Source organism: Xiphophorus maculatus, chromosome 22 (genome assembly GCF_002775205.1).
Source record: "Xiphophorus maculatus strain JP 163 A chromosome 22, X_maculatus-5.0-male, whole genome shotgun sequence".
NCBI lineage: Eukaryota > Metazoa > Chordata > Actinopteri > Cyprinodontiformes > Poeciliidae > Xiphophorus > Xiphophorus maculatus.
Window position 1 is genome coordinate 14,484,632 of NC_036464.1, and position 15,992 is coordinate 14,500,623.

The 15,992-nt window shown below is 37.3% G+C and overlaps 2 protein-coding genes across 2 annotated transcripts; one reads left to right on the forward strand and one right to left on the reverse strand.

Annotated features, from left to right (window-relative positions):
• Positions 1-662: 662 nt before the first annotated feature.
• LOC102230982 (eukaryotic translation initiation factor 4E-like) lies at positions 663-8,284 on the forward strand. The gene is made up of 7 exons (XM_005801569.2): positions 663-757; positions 2,690-2,775; positions 4,370-4,465; positions 4,780-4,843; positions 5,139-5,252; positions 5,356-5,495; positions 7,175-8,284. Exons 1-7 carry the CDS (start codon positions 740-742, stop codon positions 7,287-7,289), a joined length of 633 nt encoding a protein of 210 aa, XP_005801626.1. The 5' UTR covers positions 663-739; the 3' UTR covers positions 7,290-8,284.
• Positions 8,285-10,125: 1,841 nt separating this feature from the next.
• On the reverse strand, positions 10,126-15,625 carry LOC102223898 (transmembrane protein 150A-like). Its single transcript, XM_005801629.2, has 7 exons — positions 15,169-15,625; positions 14,274-14,321; positions 14,138-14,200; positions 13,976-14,043; positions 12,525-12,655; positions 11,813-11,990; positions 10,126-11,442 (listed from the first exon to the last, which is right to left on the reverse strand). The coding sequence occupies exons 1-7, from the start codon at positions 15,231-15,233 to the stop codon at positions 11,249-11,251; spliced, it is 747 nt and encodes a 248-aa protein (XP_005801686.1). The 5' UTR covers positions 15,234-15,625; the 3' UTR covers positions 10,126-11,248.
• Positions 15,626-15,992: the final 367 nt, after the last annotated feature.

Genomic DNA, 15,992 nt, shown 5'->3' on the forward strand with positions numbered 1-15,992 from the left:
AGCTGCCTCTTACGGGTAATAACCAAGGAGGGAACTGAGCTCTAGGCACCAGGCTCCAAGTTCATCTGGTTCAAAGTAGTTTTGCATTACAGTGAAGAGCTTTTAGTCAAGTACAGACACATCCAGGACATAAAACTATCTATACACAAGGTAAGAGAGGTTCTAAATTGTGGCATCTATTGTAGATTTGTGATCAACGGTAGAAAATGAAATAACCAATTTATATTTTCAACATTTCAAGTTACATTTACCAGATTATACGTCAGTAAGTCACATTTTTGTGTCGAAATTGTGAAAAAGATAAATAATGTTCTATTTTAGGTCTGCGTATAAGCAGAGTTAAATTAAAATTTGTGTTCATAACACTATGGAGAGACTTTTGTCGCCAAGTATTATTTCTCACTTATTCACTTATTGTTCACGATTACCAATCTAATAAACAGTTTTTTGGCTCTCGTAAGTCGTTCGACCAAAGAAATACTGTATTTCATTATTATTATTATTATTATTATTATTATTATTATTATTATTATTATTATTATTATTATTATTATTATTACTATTATTATTATTATTAATAATAATAATAAATTATTATGATTGTTATTATTATTTAATAAATAAATAAAACTATGCGGAGCTTGATTATATCCTAGATCACTCAAGTCAAACTGGAGCGGTGCGGCTTCCGTAGAGCGGATTGAAGCGTCGCACGGGCAGATCGTTTCTACAAGTCAAGATGGCGACATCGGAGCCGGTAAGAGAGACGAGACACAGATGAAAATAACCTACTGATGTGCGCGGAGAGGCTCGTTGAGTCCCCGCTTTAGTAGTTGGATTTAATTTCCGAAGTTTCCACGTTGAACGTGACGCTCGTATTTAGGGTAATTGGCGATGTTTCGCATTAACAATATCGGCGTGGATTAGCGTTAGCATGCAGTGCAATGTGCCTGACTTTGTCGGTAGGGAGGGACTGATTGACTGAGCGTCGTTCATTCATACTTTGTCCAGTGGTTTGCCTTGCTGTTGCTCGACATTAGACTCAAGGTACAGTGGTGGTCATGGCGGGAACATTTTTTATTTTGCTCGCTTTAATTTATTGATGCAGTTTATGGCGCTAAAAACACGTGTGTATCGAGCTTCTAACTAGCCTAGCACGCCTGCTAAAACTAGCGCTAGCAACCCTTAGTTGTGAAGTGAGCTAAGGTTTTATCTTTTTCTGGCACTTATTACGAGATTTATTGAATTTGTTTAATCTGTAGGTTTTATAAACGTTAATTTGGTGACTCGCGTTCAAATGTGTCCTTCAAAAATACAGCTTGAAATATATAATAATATTGTCAGTGTAGGGCCTATGAATGGCAGATATTAAAACCTTGCAGGTGTCTCAAGTTTCTACTTAAAAAAAAAATTTGATTTAACTGATGAGTTTAAAATATCATCAAAATATCTTTGTCCTGCTATTATCTCTACGTCCCTCCAGCAGCAGCCGTCAGAATGTGTTTCTGAGTTTATCGTTGACATTTCTTTTTAACTGGAGTTTATGCTAATACATATCCATGGTTTCAGCCTTGGCTCTGATGTGTCAAGTGGACATGTCCATGGCGCTGTCTGTGGTGCTGAAGAAACGAGATGTAGATGTTTACTTGAAGTTAACATCCACTATCTAATCTATCTTTCTAATTTTGAATGTAGGCACCCTGGTAAAAGGTAGCGGGTTTCCACTGTTTCTCTCATATAACTTATCTTCTTTTTCAGTTTTACTAGTACACTTGATGTCTTAAGATATTGAAGTCATGAGAATAAAAGTTTGTCAACCCCTTACAGTAGTTTCCTACAGGCATAGAAGTAAACATAAACTTTAATAATCACTTGATTAGTACCCTTACAGTGGTTATGTCTGCTTTACTTTTATTTCTTCTTTTTTAATATTGCAAAATTAACATCGACACAGTCTGTCTGTCCGTTCTGTTTTGCAACATCTTGGGTGCTCTGTCGTGTGAAATCTGTGGAACTGCTGAACATTCAGAACCACGTTTCAAATCACGTGATGAGTCTCTTGGTCCTGTGTGAGGTTTGGCAATGACAATGGGCAAAATCTAAAAGAAGATCATAATGCAGATGGTGATCAAATCATGTAAACGCAGTGGATGCACTTGCAGCTCAGTCTGTGCTGATTTGGATTCACAAACCCCATTTTGTTGAACGCAGCGAGTGGGTTAGTCATTCATCTGGAATGAATTATTTAATTTGTGGGGAAGAGGGGTGTTGTCTTTATTTGTATCCTTATAGCTTGTCTCTGCCCTCCGAGGATTTTCTATGCTGTGTGAAGGACAACGTGAAAGTGAAATTCAGATTTTACACAATCTGATTATGGTTAAGAAATATTCTTGTACAACAGAGATTCAGAAGCCAAGTTCAGAGCCGTGCTTTGAGAAGCTTGCTTAGTCATCTCACGGTTTCATGTTGGACGTCTAAACTGGGTGACTGATTAAGTTGGCAGAATTTAAAGGCTAAATTGTTATTGAAAATATTATTAGTAAGTGTTACTCATTTTTTGTAGCTCTGATTAAAAAAATGTGTTGGTGCCTTTCTCGTCTGCAGTGCGCGCAAAACTAGGATTCATTCAGATTCATGAATTCTGTTTCCTCTGCAGCTAAATGATGTGTTTGTGTGTTTATCTCTGTAGAAAGCAGCTGAAACTGAAGATCAACAGGCTGATGGTCAGGTTGTTGCAAATCCTGAGCAGTATATCAAACATCCATTGCAGAACAGGTGAGAATCAAACGCACTGAGTTGAATAGGTAAATGTTGGAAAAACATTTTGAAAATCAAACTTGGACTGTTCTACTGAAATCATTTCATGTTCAAATGAATACATTTCTTCCTCATTTAACCGAGTTGGTAAATTAACTGCATCCTTCTTGATGGACATGCAAAAACATTTGCTAAATGTTATAGAGCAAACAGCAAAGCAAGAGTGAAACTTTCCTGTTTCTGTGGTGGGACTAAACACATTGTGTGTTTTAGTAATTCAAGCTTCAGGAACTTGGAACCTGTTTGCAATTTATTTCATCTTGTTCTATTTTTTTGTCTCTTTAATACACATTTAAATCACACAATGAAGCTTAGCTACACTGTTACAACATAAGGAGACTTGGTAATCTCTTTACGTTTTAGTGTGGCAACATGATTTTCTTACAAGGTACTACTTGAAACTACCAGCTGCTTGAAATTATGAAAAACATATTTTGCTTCTGAAAATGTGTTATTTTGGGAAAGTAAAAGAACATGCAAATATAGGTGCAGTTAAACAAGCCTTAAAAGAAATAAAAAATACTATAGATTTATGAAATACAAAGTGGAGAAAATCAGAATGCCGATTTTCTTGCATTGAAGAAAATCTGATCTGTATTGTTCAGCCTCTCATAAAGAGATCAGATAAAGGTCGCATTAAGGCAAAAAAAAATAAAAAATCAGAATTGGGTAATTTCAGGTTGCAGTATAAATGTAGCCAAAGTGACATATCAGACAACATCAATAACTATTGATTAGTTTTTTTTTGTTTTAAGTATTGGAAATATTGCCAAACTGGTGACATGACCTTTCTTGTTTTTTAACAGTGTTTTATCCACAGTTTCCGCTTGTTTTTTTTTTTTTTTATTTTATTTTTTTTTTTATAGCAGTTATAAGATACGGTGGCAAACCCTGAAACTGCTACTGCGCAAGTTACTCAACAGGTTGTTGCTAAGTAACCAAGAGTGAGTGCATGAGTTAGTTGATGGCACTCACTTTGCTTAGCTAGCTGGAAAAGGCTGAGTGGCTAAAATCTTTACTCTGCCTACATCCCCCAGAATGCTGTGCGGTTCTGCATCGGAATCCAGTGAAATTATTGAACATTTTATCAGCTGTATTTTCTATTGACATTGATCATGTATCTATTGTGATATAAATCTATTGTTATTGATTTATTGCCCAGCCTTACTACACAGTATGACTGGGTTTTACGCTGCTTATGGGTGGGTTTAATGGAACAGCTGTAGGTTGTGGGGGCACTGAGTTCGCCTGGTGTCCCCTGTCTGCCCTCGGCCCTCTCCCGGCCAGCCCCGCCCCTCCTGGGAACATATGAAAGAATAAATGGTCCCATTGTACACAAAGGCTGCGTTTCTAGTGCTGCCGATGGTTTTCTGCGTCCATGTGTGCTTTTGTGAGAAGCTGTTGTTTCTGCTGTGCACTGAGGTCATACAATATGAAGTATAAACCTCTTTAGACCAATTTGGCTCATAATATTAGATAAGAGGTACCGTATTTTCTTTGCGAGAGAAGCAATAAATTGCCATGTGAACCTAAAATTGCTTCCTTTTTACAGATGGGCCCTGTGGTATTTCAAAAATGACAAGAGCAAAAGCTGGACGGAGAACTTGCGTCTCATTTCCAAGTTTGACACAGTTGAAGACTTTTGGGCGTAAGTTTTGTTTTTATGAAATGATACAAACTCCTACAAATACAATGTGGAATCATTTATGTTTATTTCAATAATGTACTGTGAACTGTTTCTGAATATTACAAAGATACTATTAAATATTTTCATCATAATATATTTTTCATGCTGAATATATGAAACCTTCCATCAAAATGCAAACACCTACAAACCAGCAGAGCTGTTTTAAAGTCTTTATTTGGCTCCCGTGTTTGCAGCAAAAGAGGCTCGATATTTATGTTTGGATTTTTCTGAGTTTTGTTGTTTAATGTTAAAAATTCTTCTGATCTTTGTTGCAGATTATATAACCACATACAGCAACCAAGCAAACTTGGTTTTGGTTGTGATTATTGCTTGTTTAAGGTAAATCTACTTCTTTTTTCTTTTTGTCCATTTGTATGAATATTTTGTGCCTACAATCTGACATTTCTTCCTTGTTATCATCTGATAATGTTTTATTTATTATTTATTTATGTTGAAATAAACTAAGAGTGGGTATTATTTCACTTCCACAGTCTGGTTTTCATACATACTAGCATATCTGAAATCAGCTTTTTCAAATTATGGACTTGAGTTTAAGAAGAGAACAAAATATGAATGCATCTGAAAGAAAGGGACACACTGTAGTATTTAATATAATTGTAATTATCTGTGCCAGGATGGGATTAAGCCAATGTGGGAAGATGATCGGAATAAGCTCGGGGGTCGATGGCTGATGACCCTCAACAAACAACAGAGGCATAACGACCTCGACCGCTACTGGATGGAAACGGTACCGCCGCTGTTTTCTCCTCAAAACGACTCCCTGTCATCTTATAGCATGATTTGTTTAGGAAAAGATGAATTGACCCACGTTGTCATGCTGAACCTTACAGCTCCTGTGTTTAGTTGGTGAGTCATTTGATGAGGCAAGTGAAGATGTATGTGGAGCAGTGGTGAACGTCAGACCTAAAGGCGACAAAATATCCATCTGGACAAGCAACTGCCAAAACAGGGAAGCCATCATGACGATAGGGTAAGAAAGAAAGTCACACCAATATGCAGGACTGTGCAAAAATATTCCTAATATTCCTAAAACTTGTTGTTTTTGCACATCACAACCTCCAACCTCTGTCTTTTTTTATGTTTTATGTCATAGAACATCACAATTATTGTGATGTGGAAAAAACTGACCCTTGGATCTCAAATCTTTATTAAATAAAATTCCGAAAAGTTGATGGAATATAATTAGGCCTGTCGCGATAAACGATAAATCAATTAATCGTATGATAAATTAAAACGATCAACTTCATTTTAATTATCGGCATTATCGTCTCTTCCGGCCTTTTTCTCTTTCTGTTGATGGCACTGAATAGATAAAGGCTCAACTCTGGTGCTCTCCACCGACCTCTCCCTTCCTCATTTCCTCAGTGTAAAGCCCAGCGCACACGACACGATCTTAGAGCTGTCTGCCCATTTTCAAAACCTGAGAGACCACACATTAGCCGACAGAAATCCTAGGTATAACGGTTCGATCCTGCCGTGTGGTGTCCAACAATGGACACAAAATAATGACTACAAGTCCAGTTAACTAATTTTAAAACCAGGCATTAATCAATGCTTTACTACAGTCTACCTGCAATGCATGTGGCTAGTGTCAGCGTAAAGTCCTGACTGAATGAAAATCATTAGAACCTGTTTACGTCACGTTAACGAAGAACAGCTGAAAAGTTACCGGGTTTATCAACTGCGGTAGCAATTTTGCTCCAACTCCTCCTCTTGTCATTTCTATAGTCTTTGCACGAAATGTTGAATAAACATTAACATTGTTTCCACATATCATCTCCTATGTCTGCTGGACTTCGGTTGTGCTGTGTCAGCTGTTTGGGATTCCCTCCGTAATTTCTCCTCAGAAAGCATGGAGGAGAATCTGCTTTCTGATTGGATATCTGTCACATTCAACAGGATGCGTTAACGCTCCCCTTGGGGGAAAACCCCTAATTTGGATCTGAGTGGCCAGGACGATCTACCATAACACACCACACACTACAGGATGATCGGTTACGAAATCGTAAACGACAATCTTAGGAAGACCAACGTTTTAAGATTGTTGTAAAGGGAAAATAGGGGCAAAAAATCGTGTAGTGTGAATTATTGCATCAAGTAGTCGATGTGCCCATCTTCTCTATTTAAATCTAATTATTACTGAAGGGCAACATAGTATACAGACTTCATAATCTGCACTCTTTTGGTTAAATGCAGTACTTATTTCCACTTTGGCTTTATGTTGTTTAGATTTTATTTAAGTACATTTTTTATTAATTGTGACTGAGAATCCATTTTATTTTTGTTTTTGGTTGTTTTGTTTATTTTGTTTATCAGTTCCAGTGTTAAGTGTTCTTTTGAAAATAAAGTGTATCTATCTTTGGCAGGAAATCGCATGCATTATTACATAATTTCCATTAAATCAGTGTAAAAAGGTCTTCAAACAATATTATCGTTTATCGCAATAATTTTTGAGACAATTAATCGCTTAGCAAAATTTGTTATCGTGACAGGCCTAAATAGAATTATATCACACCTTATATTGGTCTAACATCAAATCTCAGTGAAACGCATTGAAAGATGTATTTTTTATGCGACTGGTGTTATAGTGCTGGATTCCAACGACCATTAGGTGGTGACTGTGAGCTTCTTTTCCTTGTCTCTCTACAGGCAACTTTACAAAGAGCGGTTGAACATCCCTATAAAAGCCATGATTGGCTACCAGTCACATGACGACACATCCAGTAAGAGTGGCTCCACCACCAAGAACATGTACTCTGTTTGAAAACCCTTCCCCCTGTTTCAACTTGCTGTAGATTTAAACAATTACCAGTCTGCATCATCACATTAACCTTTTGAGTTGTCAACTACTATAGTGTATTTTCCTTTTATTGCATACAAATATTGTTTATAGTGTGTACAGTCTGAGCTTCCCCCCAACACAAGGAGTTATTAGAACCAGGCTGGCTGGAGAGTCTGCCTCAAGATGTCTTAAACGAGCAGAAGAACACAAATAATTTCCTTTTAGAGTTGAGGAGTTGTGTTACTTGTATAGTGACCTCCCACGGCCATGCTGAGAGCAAGCTTTTTTCAGCTCTTGACTACTTTGAGTTGGGAAAGAACCCCCTTAATCTCTTAAGGCCTTGTGTTTTTCTCATGCTGAATGTGTTTCTTCTCCCACAAGAAAAATTCTAGACACATTTTTGTTACACAGAATAAGTTTTAAGGACAGTTTTTAACTTGATTTACTCAGAGCATGAGGTGGGCTTTCAGGCGCATCAGCATGAAGAATCTACAGTACATTATAGTTCGGAAAAGCTGTTCGGTCGCACTCCAAAGTGGAAGGTTTGAATTTTAAGGCCATTTGTTACTTCAGCCATGCTGGAATTGTGGAATATTGCTTGTAGTACTTCTTGTTTTGTTTTCTTCCAGTTACATTTATTTATAATGTATGGATTGCAGTTACTTAGTTACAACGACGAAACTTGCTTTATTTTTCTTTGGTTACAGTTTATAGTGAGGACTACTGCATATAGATGACATTTTTCCCATGTACCATACAGTAATATTGCTGATAGAAGGTGTGCTTTTTCACTGTTCTCTTCCTAACAGCAACTGTAGATTATGTCGCACTCCTCAATTGATGCGAAAGAAAGATGATATTCATTGTGAAATGACTTTGCTCATAATGTATCTTTATTATCTGTAATTCCAGGATGTATATTACCTTCTTTCAAGTAAAGGTTAAGTGCTTTGCATTAAACCACAATATTGTTGTCACTTTTGTGAAGAGTTTGAGTTTTCAGTGATTCAGCATTAAACCCAATGTAACAAAATAGGATTACGGTAATTTGGGTAATTTGCTTGTGAACAACTGCAACAAGTCCAAAAGCCTTACAATAAATTGTTTAATGGAAACTTGGTGATGATAAGATGCCACCCTTAGCCGTAGTTTGCAAACTACGGGTACACGGAGAAAAAAAAGGATTTTGAGAATGTTTTTGTCACTCATTTCAGAAAGTGAGTCCCATTCATACATTTATTACAGGAGTTAAATATTTGATTATGGTATATTTTTTAATCCAGGTGCTTGAAATCCTTGAAAGTGCTTGAATTTCAATTAGGTGTTTCCGAGGTATGGAAAGTGCTTGATATACAAATTGGAAGGTTTGCTAATGTTTGATTGGAAAACATCATTTATAATTGAAACCAAATATTTAACCCTGTTATGTATTGTAATTTAAAGTCAGACATACAGATGACAAAACTCCAAATTTTCATCTCTGAAAATTTTAATATTACACAAATTAAAAAAAAATTTTTAGCCACACCATATGCTGAGGCAACAGTTGTCGATGCTGCTCTCCTGGGTATGGTTCAGGTCATTTGCTGCATGTCTTCTGTTAGCTGGACTCTTGTCCAGCTACTGTTGAATAAAGGTCGATAGTACCAAAATTCATCTTTAAAAAAGCACATTTTTAATGTATGTATGCTATGTAATGTCCACATTATGGCCTACACAGTCATGGGGAAGACAGGTGACACCCTCCACAAGGACATTAAACAAAAGGGTCTTGCTAAAGGAGCTGGTTGTTCAGAATGCTGTATCCTTGCATATTTAGAGAGTTGCCTGGAACAAAAAAAATGTGGTATGAAAAGGTGAACCAGCAACAGGAATAACTGCAGCCTTGAGAGGATTGTCGGGCAAAATATTTATTTAATCATCACAGCTCTGTATAAAGACAACTATTATAGAATTTTGACGCTTCCTACAAGCTCTCATGTTACTAAATGACCTGACGTTTTCAGCAAGACTGAGGACACTAATGTTGAAAAAGAACAAATGAAGAATAGCTGAGGAGCTGGTTATTATGGGTTAAAGATAAGTAAACTCCACGTGAGGAGATTTTAAATTGTTCATGGTTTTGGGCAAACGACAAAGTCACCCATGTGTTTAGGAATTTAAACACAATAAAACACCTTCAGAGATCTTAATCTAATTTTATTTATAAAATAAAAGTCTATATGGGAACGATAATTTAGCATTTCCAAGATGACTCCTGGTTTTATGTTTTTCCAGCATGGTCGTCCCTTTAAACTAGTGAGAAAAGCAAGGAGGACTTCACCACAGTATTTACCCTACTCGGTAAAGTCAGTCTTCGAACACCTGATCAGATATAATCAGGTAATGTCATGGAAGGGACAGACAACACCTTCTGTAAAGGAGGTGATGACGTCTGTGTGTTTTCAGTGAGAATGAACCGCATAAGTCTTTATTCAAAAACGTCACTCAGTCAAACAGGATCTTTGGTAGTTACAGGGACTCCGCCCTTCGATCCAAGAGCATCATAGTCTAACCTGTCTATCAGCACAACACATGTAATGATTTCTTAATTCTATTAAAGTGCCTAAACGTCATGCCTGTACCGAGCTACAAGAGAAAATGTGTTTGTTGGTACACGCTGTCCACATTCTAAAGGTTATTGCACTAAAAAACACACAGGCTTAAACCATTTCATCAAAGCCAGATGACTTGGGTAAATTATTTCTGGTGGGTACAGTTGACACAGCTGTGAAAAATTATTCACAACCCTGTTCACATTTTGCTACGGTACAACCACAAATTTTAATGCGTTTTATTAGGGTTTTACGTGATAGACCACCAGAAAGTACTACATAATTGAGAAGTAGAAGGAAACTGAGACAAGGTTTGCAAATTTGTGGCAAAGTGTGACATTTGTGTTCAGGCATTCTCACTTTTATTCCCTACATAAAATCCAGAGCAAGCAATTACCTCTGAAAGTCTCCCAATTAGTAAATGGAGTCCATCTGTGTGAAAGTCATTCTCAGAATAACTAAAACCTGCTCTGAAAGCTTTTGAGGTTTGTTAGAGAACATTAGTGAAGACCAAGCAACACAGCAGACAGATCAGGGAGAAAAGTGATGAATCTCATGCTTGAAAATGGAACAGATATTGCACAACATTAAATTCACAAAAATATGACAATCCATCTAAACTGGCGAGTTCGGCAAGGAGAGCATTAATCAGTCACACAGCTACAGTGGAATGGTTTGATCAACGCACAGTTAAAGGTTAGAACGGTCCAGTCCAAATCAAGACTTACATTCAAAGAACAATCTGTGGCAAGATTTTAAATTTCTTATCAATTCAATCTGACTGAGCTCGAGCAATATCGCACAGAAGAATGGGTAGAAATTTTTATTTGTAGACGTGGAAACCTCGTAGAGCCGTACCACCAAAAGTGTTGTGGCTGTAAATGCAGTGAAAGATTGTTCTACAAAGTGCTGGCTCAGTGCTTCTCAATACCTTTGCACACTGCATGTTTCAGATTGGGGTATCATATAAAATCCCACTAAAAAAAAAAGAAGAAGTTTATGGTTAATGTGACAAAAAATGAGAAAAAGTTCCAGAGAGGGAATGATTTTGACAGGCATTATACCATCCAAGTATGTGATTTGTTCTGTTGCTGTTAAAGTGGGAGAGTTTTAATAAATACATTACCTAAGATACAGAAATGCCCAATTTAAGGAAACTTTTTTCAAGTAACAGTTGAGCTGATGAAACAAAAGTAAACGCAATCCAAGCCATCAAAGACTAAAACGATAAAATAATATAAAACACTATTGAACCTTCAGCCAGGGTCCAGCCACTGTGGTTACTGATGTCCTACGAAGTCTTTCACTGCTGTTTGTGCTTTCCTGCTGGAACCTGGCCGCCTTATATCAGGACATGGACAATATCAAGGGCTTTTCCTCCTCGCGTTTGGTCAGCAGATTTGAAACCATGAAGGACGAGAAGAAGAAAAACTCCACTGTGTAGGTGAGCTCAAATATCTGCAGGTTGACACTGAGGGTCCACTCGAAAACTGCAGACAGGAGGTTGTAAAGGTACTCTTCCTGCACGAAAAAAATGGTATCTGCAGGTTGTCAAGTTAAGGATCTGAAGGACAAATTCAGACGATCACTGGAAAGATTGTTAATGACTGAATTGATGAAGGATTAAATATCTTTTTTTATTTTTATTCACTCCCTCACTGACCTGCCTGGGGAAGATTTCGTGCTTCCTTCTTGTGTCGTGCAAGCTGCTGTAGTCAGTCCCACTTAGTAAACACAGTTGCACTGCAGACCTATAAAGAGCTTTGAGGCTATAACTTAGGTCTGACTGTTATATTCTGCCTTCAGATATAGTTTGAAATCATCAAGTTAAATTATTGTATAATCGTGCAAATGATAAGCATTTCTTTACTAAACAAAGCCGATGTGGCATCAGACACTCCAAAAGGATACAGCAGACAGTCACAGTGAACTGAACCACTGCGAAGAAGACGCGCAGAGGGAAGAGGAACCTTTCGAACCCGGTCAGAACACACTTCCCCGTCAGGGCGCAGAGCAGGATGGTGTAGAAGCAGGCACACGTGAAGCTGACAGCGGCTCCGAGGTAGTGCAGGAGAGTTACATCACCTGGCTGTGGAGAGCAGTAGCAGGTTTTTCATTATGAAAACTGAGACACATTCTTCTTTAATTGCAGTTAATTATTAATTCTCTACTAATGCTATTAGTAAATTATTTTTTTTCCCTTCTTGCTGTTCAGCTCAGTCTTTTCCTTACTGGAAAAAAAAATTAAAAAGAAGGCATGTGGTTGGCTCGGTAGTGGAAAATAGCAGATCGTTTAATGCTCCTGATGGTAACAGGTTTTCAATACATAAGTCTGGGTTCAAAAGTAAACCACTGGTTTCTGTGCAATATTATAAGCTGTGTAAGAGATTACAATATGCCTCCTGTGCTGGAAATCTTTAGAGTGCATAAAGCAAATAGTGATCTGCCTTTATTTGCTCTTTCAACACAGGTGTAAACTGAAACAGTTCCACTTTAATATAAGGTAAGTATTCGTAGGATAAAATCTTTTTGTACAATTCATCCTTCCGCATAGCAGCCCCAGGGGGGTTTTCTGCTCACTTTTACACCGCTAAATTCTTGTAAGAAGTAAAGCACTGCTTACATTGCAGTTTCCAGCAGCAAAGGCCCCGGCGCCTGCCACAAGCCCAAAGGCTAACGCTATTTTGCTCAGCATGGAATGGCACATGTGTTTCTCCATTATGTGGGCATGATGGAATACGGTGAACAGCACAACTAAAGACAAAAACAGAATTAGCATGACACATATTGGAACATGCACCATACCACCTTACAAAGTATTCATACCCCTTTGACTTATTTGTTTTTTGTATCATGTTGGGTTTTTAGTGAGTAGTCCATAACCTCAAGTGTCACATGTATTTCTATTCATTTCTTTTCAATTAGATGCACCTAATAAAACACAAGTACAGTACCAGATATCTTTGAGAATCACCTAGTTATTAAATATATTATATATGTGTATCATTTAATCTCAGTTTAAATCCAGCTGCTGTGTGAAGGCCTTGGAGGTTTGTTAGAGAACACTAGTGAACAAACAGCAACAATATGACAGAAGATAAGATATAGAGTTAGTTTAGGTTATAAAACAATATCCCAAACTCTGAATGTCTCACTGAGCTCTACTTAAGGCAGCATCTGAAAACCAATCAAGGGTTTCACACCTGCAAACCTTCAACATATGGCTGTCCACTCCCACTGACAAGACGAGCAAGGAGAACATTTGCTATCTGTAAATTTGGTCTTTGTGTTAAATGGAAAAGAAAATGGCCATTCTCGAAAGAAAGCTAATAGGAAATCTGGTTAGCCGCAAACATGTAGGAAGTGGTAGACAATTTGGTCAGATGAGAAGTAAAGTTAAACTTTCTGCAAACACTGTGTCCGAAAATTTACAGTGAACATCAATGAGAGAATGCCATCCCCCGTGATGATACATGGCTGAGGCATGAATCAGCTCTGAGGCAGCATCAAGATAAGGGGAGGTTTTTCTTTAGTTGGGACAGAAAAGCTGGTCAGAACTGATGTAAGGAGCTAAACATAGAGAAATGCCAGAAGAAAATCTGTTAGAAACGGCAAAAACTCTGAGGCAGAGGCTCGCCTCCCAGCAGTACAATGACTCTAAACATACAGCCAGCATAATCCTACATAAAGCATAGAAATGGTTTAGGTCAACGCACGTTCTTGTGTTACAATGGTCCAGTCAAAGTCCAGAATTAAATCCCTTTTCGGCAAAGCTTGAAAACCGACATTCACTCAATCTGACAGACTTGAGCTACATTTCACAAAGGACTGGGCAAAAATTTCAATTTCTAGATGTGTGAAGCTAACACAGATTCACTAAAGTACTTGCTGCTGTAATTATGCTGTTTTAGATAGTTCCCCACCAAAAAATGAAATGCCTGTTTAATTTTCCTCTCCCTTTAATTGAAGAACTTTATGATTGTGAAAAATGGATGAATGAAAAATGTCATGGGATGTGAATACTTTTTAAGGCACCTTACATGTGAAGCACAGACATTTTGCTGCTGAACTCACATAGAAAGGTTCCTGCGTTCATTGTTGCTGAAAACAGCGAGCTTTCTGGAGCAAAGGTGCCACTTCCACTGGAATAAAAAAAAAAATCATGTTTTATTATTTATGTTTATGATTCCAGCCATGGGAATACAAAACAAGACATTAATTCTCCTGACTTTTCACCTTATTGTAGGAACAAAGCAGCATCCTATGGTCACGTTCCCTCGACAGACATTTTTACCACTCCTACAAAAGACATCGAGAACTTATTAGTTAAGACTTTAAAAAAAAGTTAAAATACAAATGATACTCAACTCACCAATCACTGAGCGAACACACATGATTGTTGGAGTAGGCCATGCCATATCTGAAAAAAATTGCATAAGTGATAAATTTGGTTATATAATATCATGGCTGAATTCCAGCTTTAATTGGATTTAATAGTTAAATTACTGCCAAGCAGGTTTTGTAAAGGTTTCATTAAAGCACAAGCGTCTTCTTATTTCTTTTGTATCAAATGTAGACTTATTAAACCAGCTTATTCATTTATTCAGTCTATGAAAACTTTAAACCAGAGTAAATTAACAAAATATTTTGTCTCTCAGTAAATTTTACTGCTAAAACCGAACACAAAGAAAGACAGAATAGAGGGGGGGAACACCACTCCGCCACAACTGACTTTTAGAGTTTAATTATTATCAGTATGAATAACAAGGAAATATCTCTAGGTTTTTCTTGCTCACCCAGTGAGCACACCCTGGCACCCTAAACAAGCCAGGTCACATATTTTCATCTCACCATCTCAAGGATACACGCAACTCACATCTGACTAAATTTGTGCCTTTGTGTTGGTTTTGTCTGATTTAGACAACTTTTTAAAGATTATACGGTGCCTCATCTGCACAGAATCATGCCAGAGTTATCTGTTATAAATATCAGTCCTTCAATGTGTTTTTATTTTTCCTATCCAAGAATATATAATCTGTATTGTCGTCCTGGTAACCATGACGTGGTTTTGACATGCTGCCTTTTGTGGAATCTGTCATATTATCAGCAGAAAGCTGATCAGAAGGTGAAAAACAAACAAAACTGTTGTAAACTTGCCATTTAATGCCAATACACACAGAGCAGCAGAGACAGCAAGCTGTAAAAATGAAATGTTGCCTTTTAACCAGGATGTAAAGACATTAGAGACATTGTCAATAAAGACTTACATGCTCCATGTTCCAATGAAGGACACCAGTGTTAGTGAGATGGGAAGGATGATCCAGAGCACCATGTCTCAGGGTTAAGGAAGAAGAATAAAATTAAAAACAAGGATTCCTGACGTCTTCAACACACTCGGTGTCAGACCTCTTCAGAAGTTTGTGGATTCCTCATGGAGCCAGCATTAAATCCCCAGGTAAAGAATTCATCACAAAACCCCTCAAAACCTAGGTGGTAAATAAATGCAATGCTCCTTTTTTAATAAGCTGTAATTCTGGTGTTGTTAAAGTAAGTCCTCCACAATCACACAATCAAGAGCACAGAGCTGCTTTATATGAGCCTCCTTCTGTTTGTCTCTGCCACTCCTCTGAAGCACCACCTTATTCTGAGAGAAGAACGTTGGGAAACACTGGGTTGGCCTTCTTTCTTTAACCACATAGTTTGTATTATTTCAAAGACTCTCTGTAGGCTTTGTCATGTGGAAAGTTTTTTTATTGTTACAAATGTATAAAAGTTTGGTAGGTGAACACCAGCTTAGGATTGTGCCCCAAAATACTATACTTGCTCAACTTTTCCTGTAAATCAGTGATGAAAAAAAATGTAATGAACAACTTTCCCTTTGTATTTGATTTGGTATTAACACATATTAGATAGATGATAGATAGATAGATAGATAGATAGATAGATAGATAGATAGATAGATAGATAGATAGATAGATAGATAGATAGATAGATAGATAGATAGATAGATAGATAGATAGATAGATAGATAGATAGATAGATAGATAGATAGATAGATAGATAGATAGATAGATAGATAGATAGATAGATA

Bases quoted from the DNA above. Each gene is read 5' to 3' on its own strand.
- LOC102230982 (XM_005801569.2), top strand. The intron at 4,466-4,779 runs GTAAGTTTTGTT...TCTTTGTTGCAG, and splicing joins ACAGTTGAAGACTTTTGGGC to ATTATATAACCACATACAGC. The intron at 5,253-5,355 runs GTACCGCCGCTG...TGAACCTTACAG, and splicing joins ACCGCTACTGGATGGAAACG to CTCCTGTGTTTAGTTGGTGA.
- LOC102223898 (XM_005801629.2), bottom strand. From the start codon at position 15,233: ATGGTGCTCTGGATCATCCTTCCCATCTCACTAACACTGGTGTCCTTC. The intron at 14,322-15,168 runs GTAAGTCTTTAT...AATTTTTTTCAG, and splicing joins TTCATTGGAACATGGAGCAT to ATATGGCATGGCCTACTCCA. The intron at 11,443-11,812 runs GTATCCTTTTGG...GACAACCTGCAG, and splicing joins GTTCACTGTGACTGTCTGCT to ATACCATTTTTTTCGTGCAG.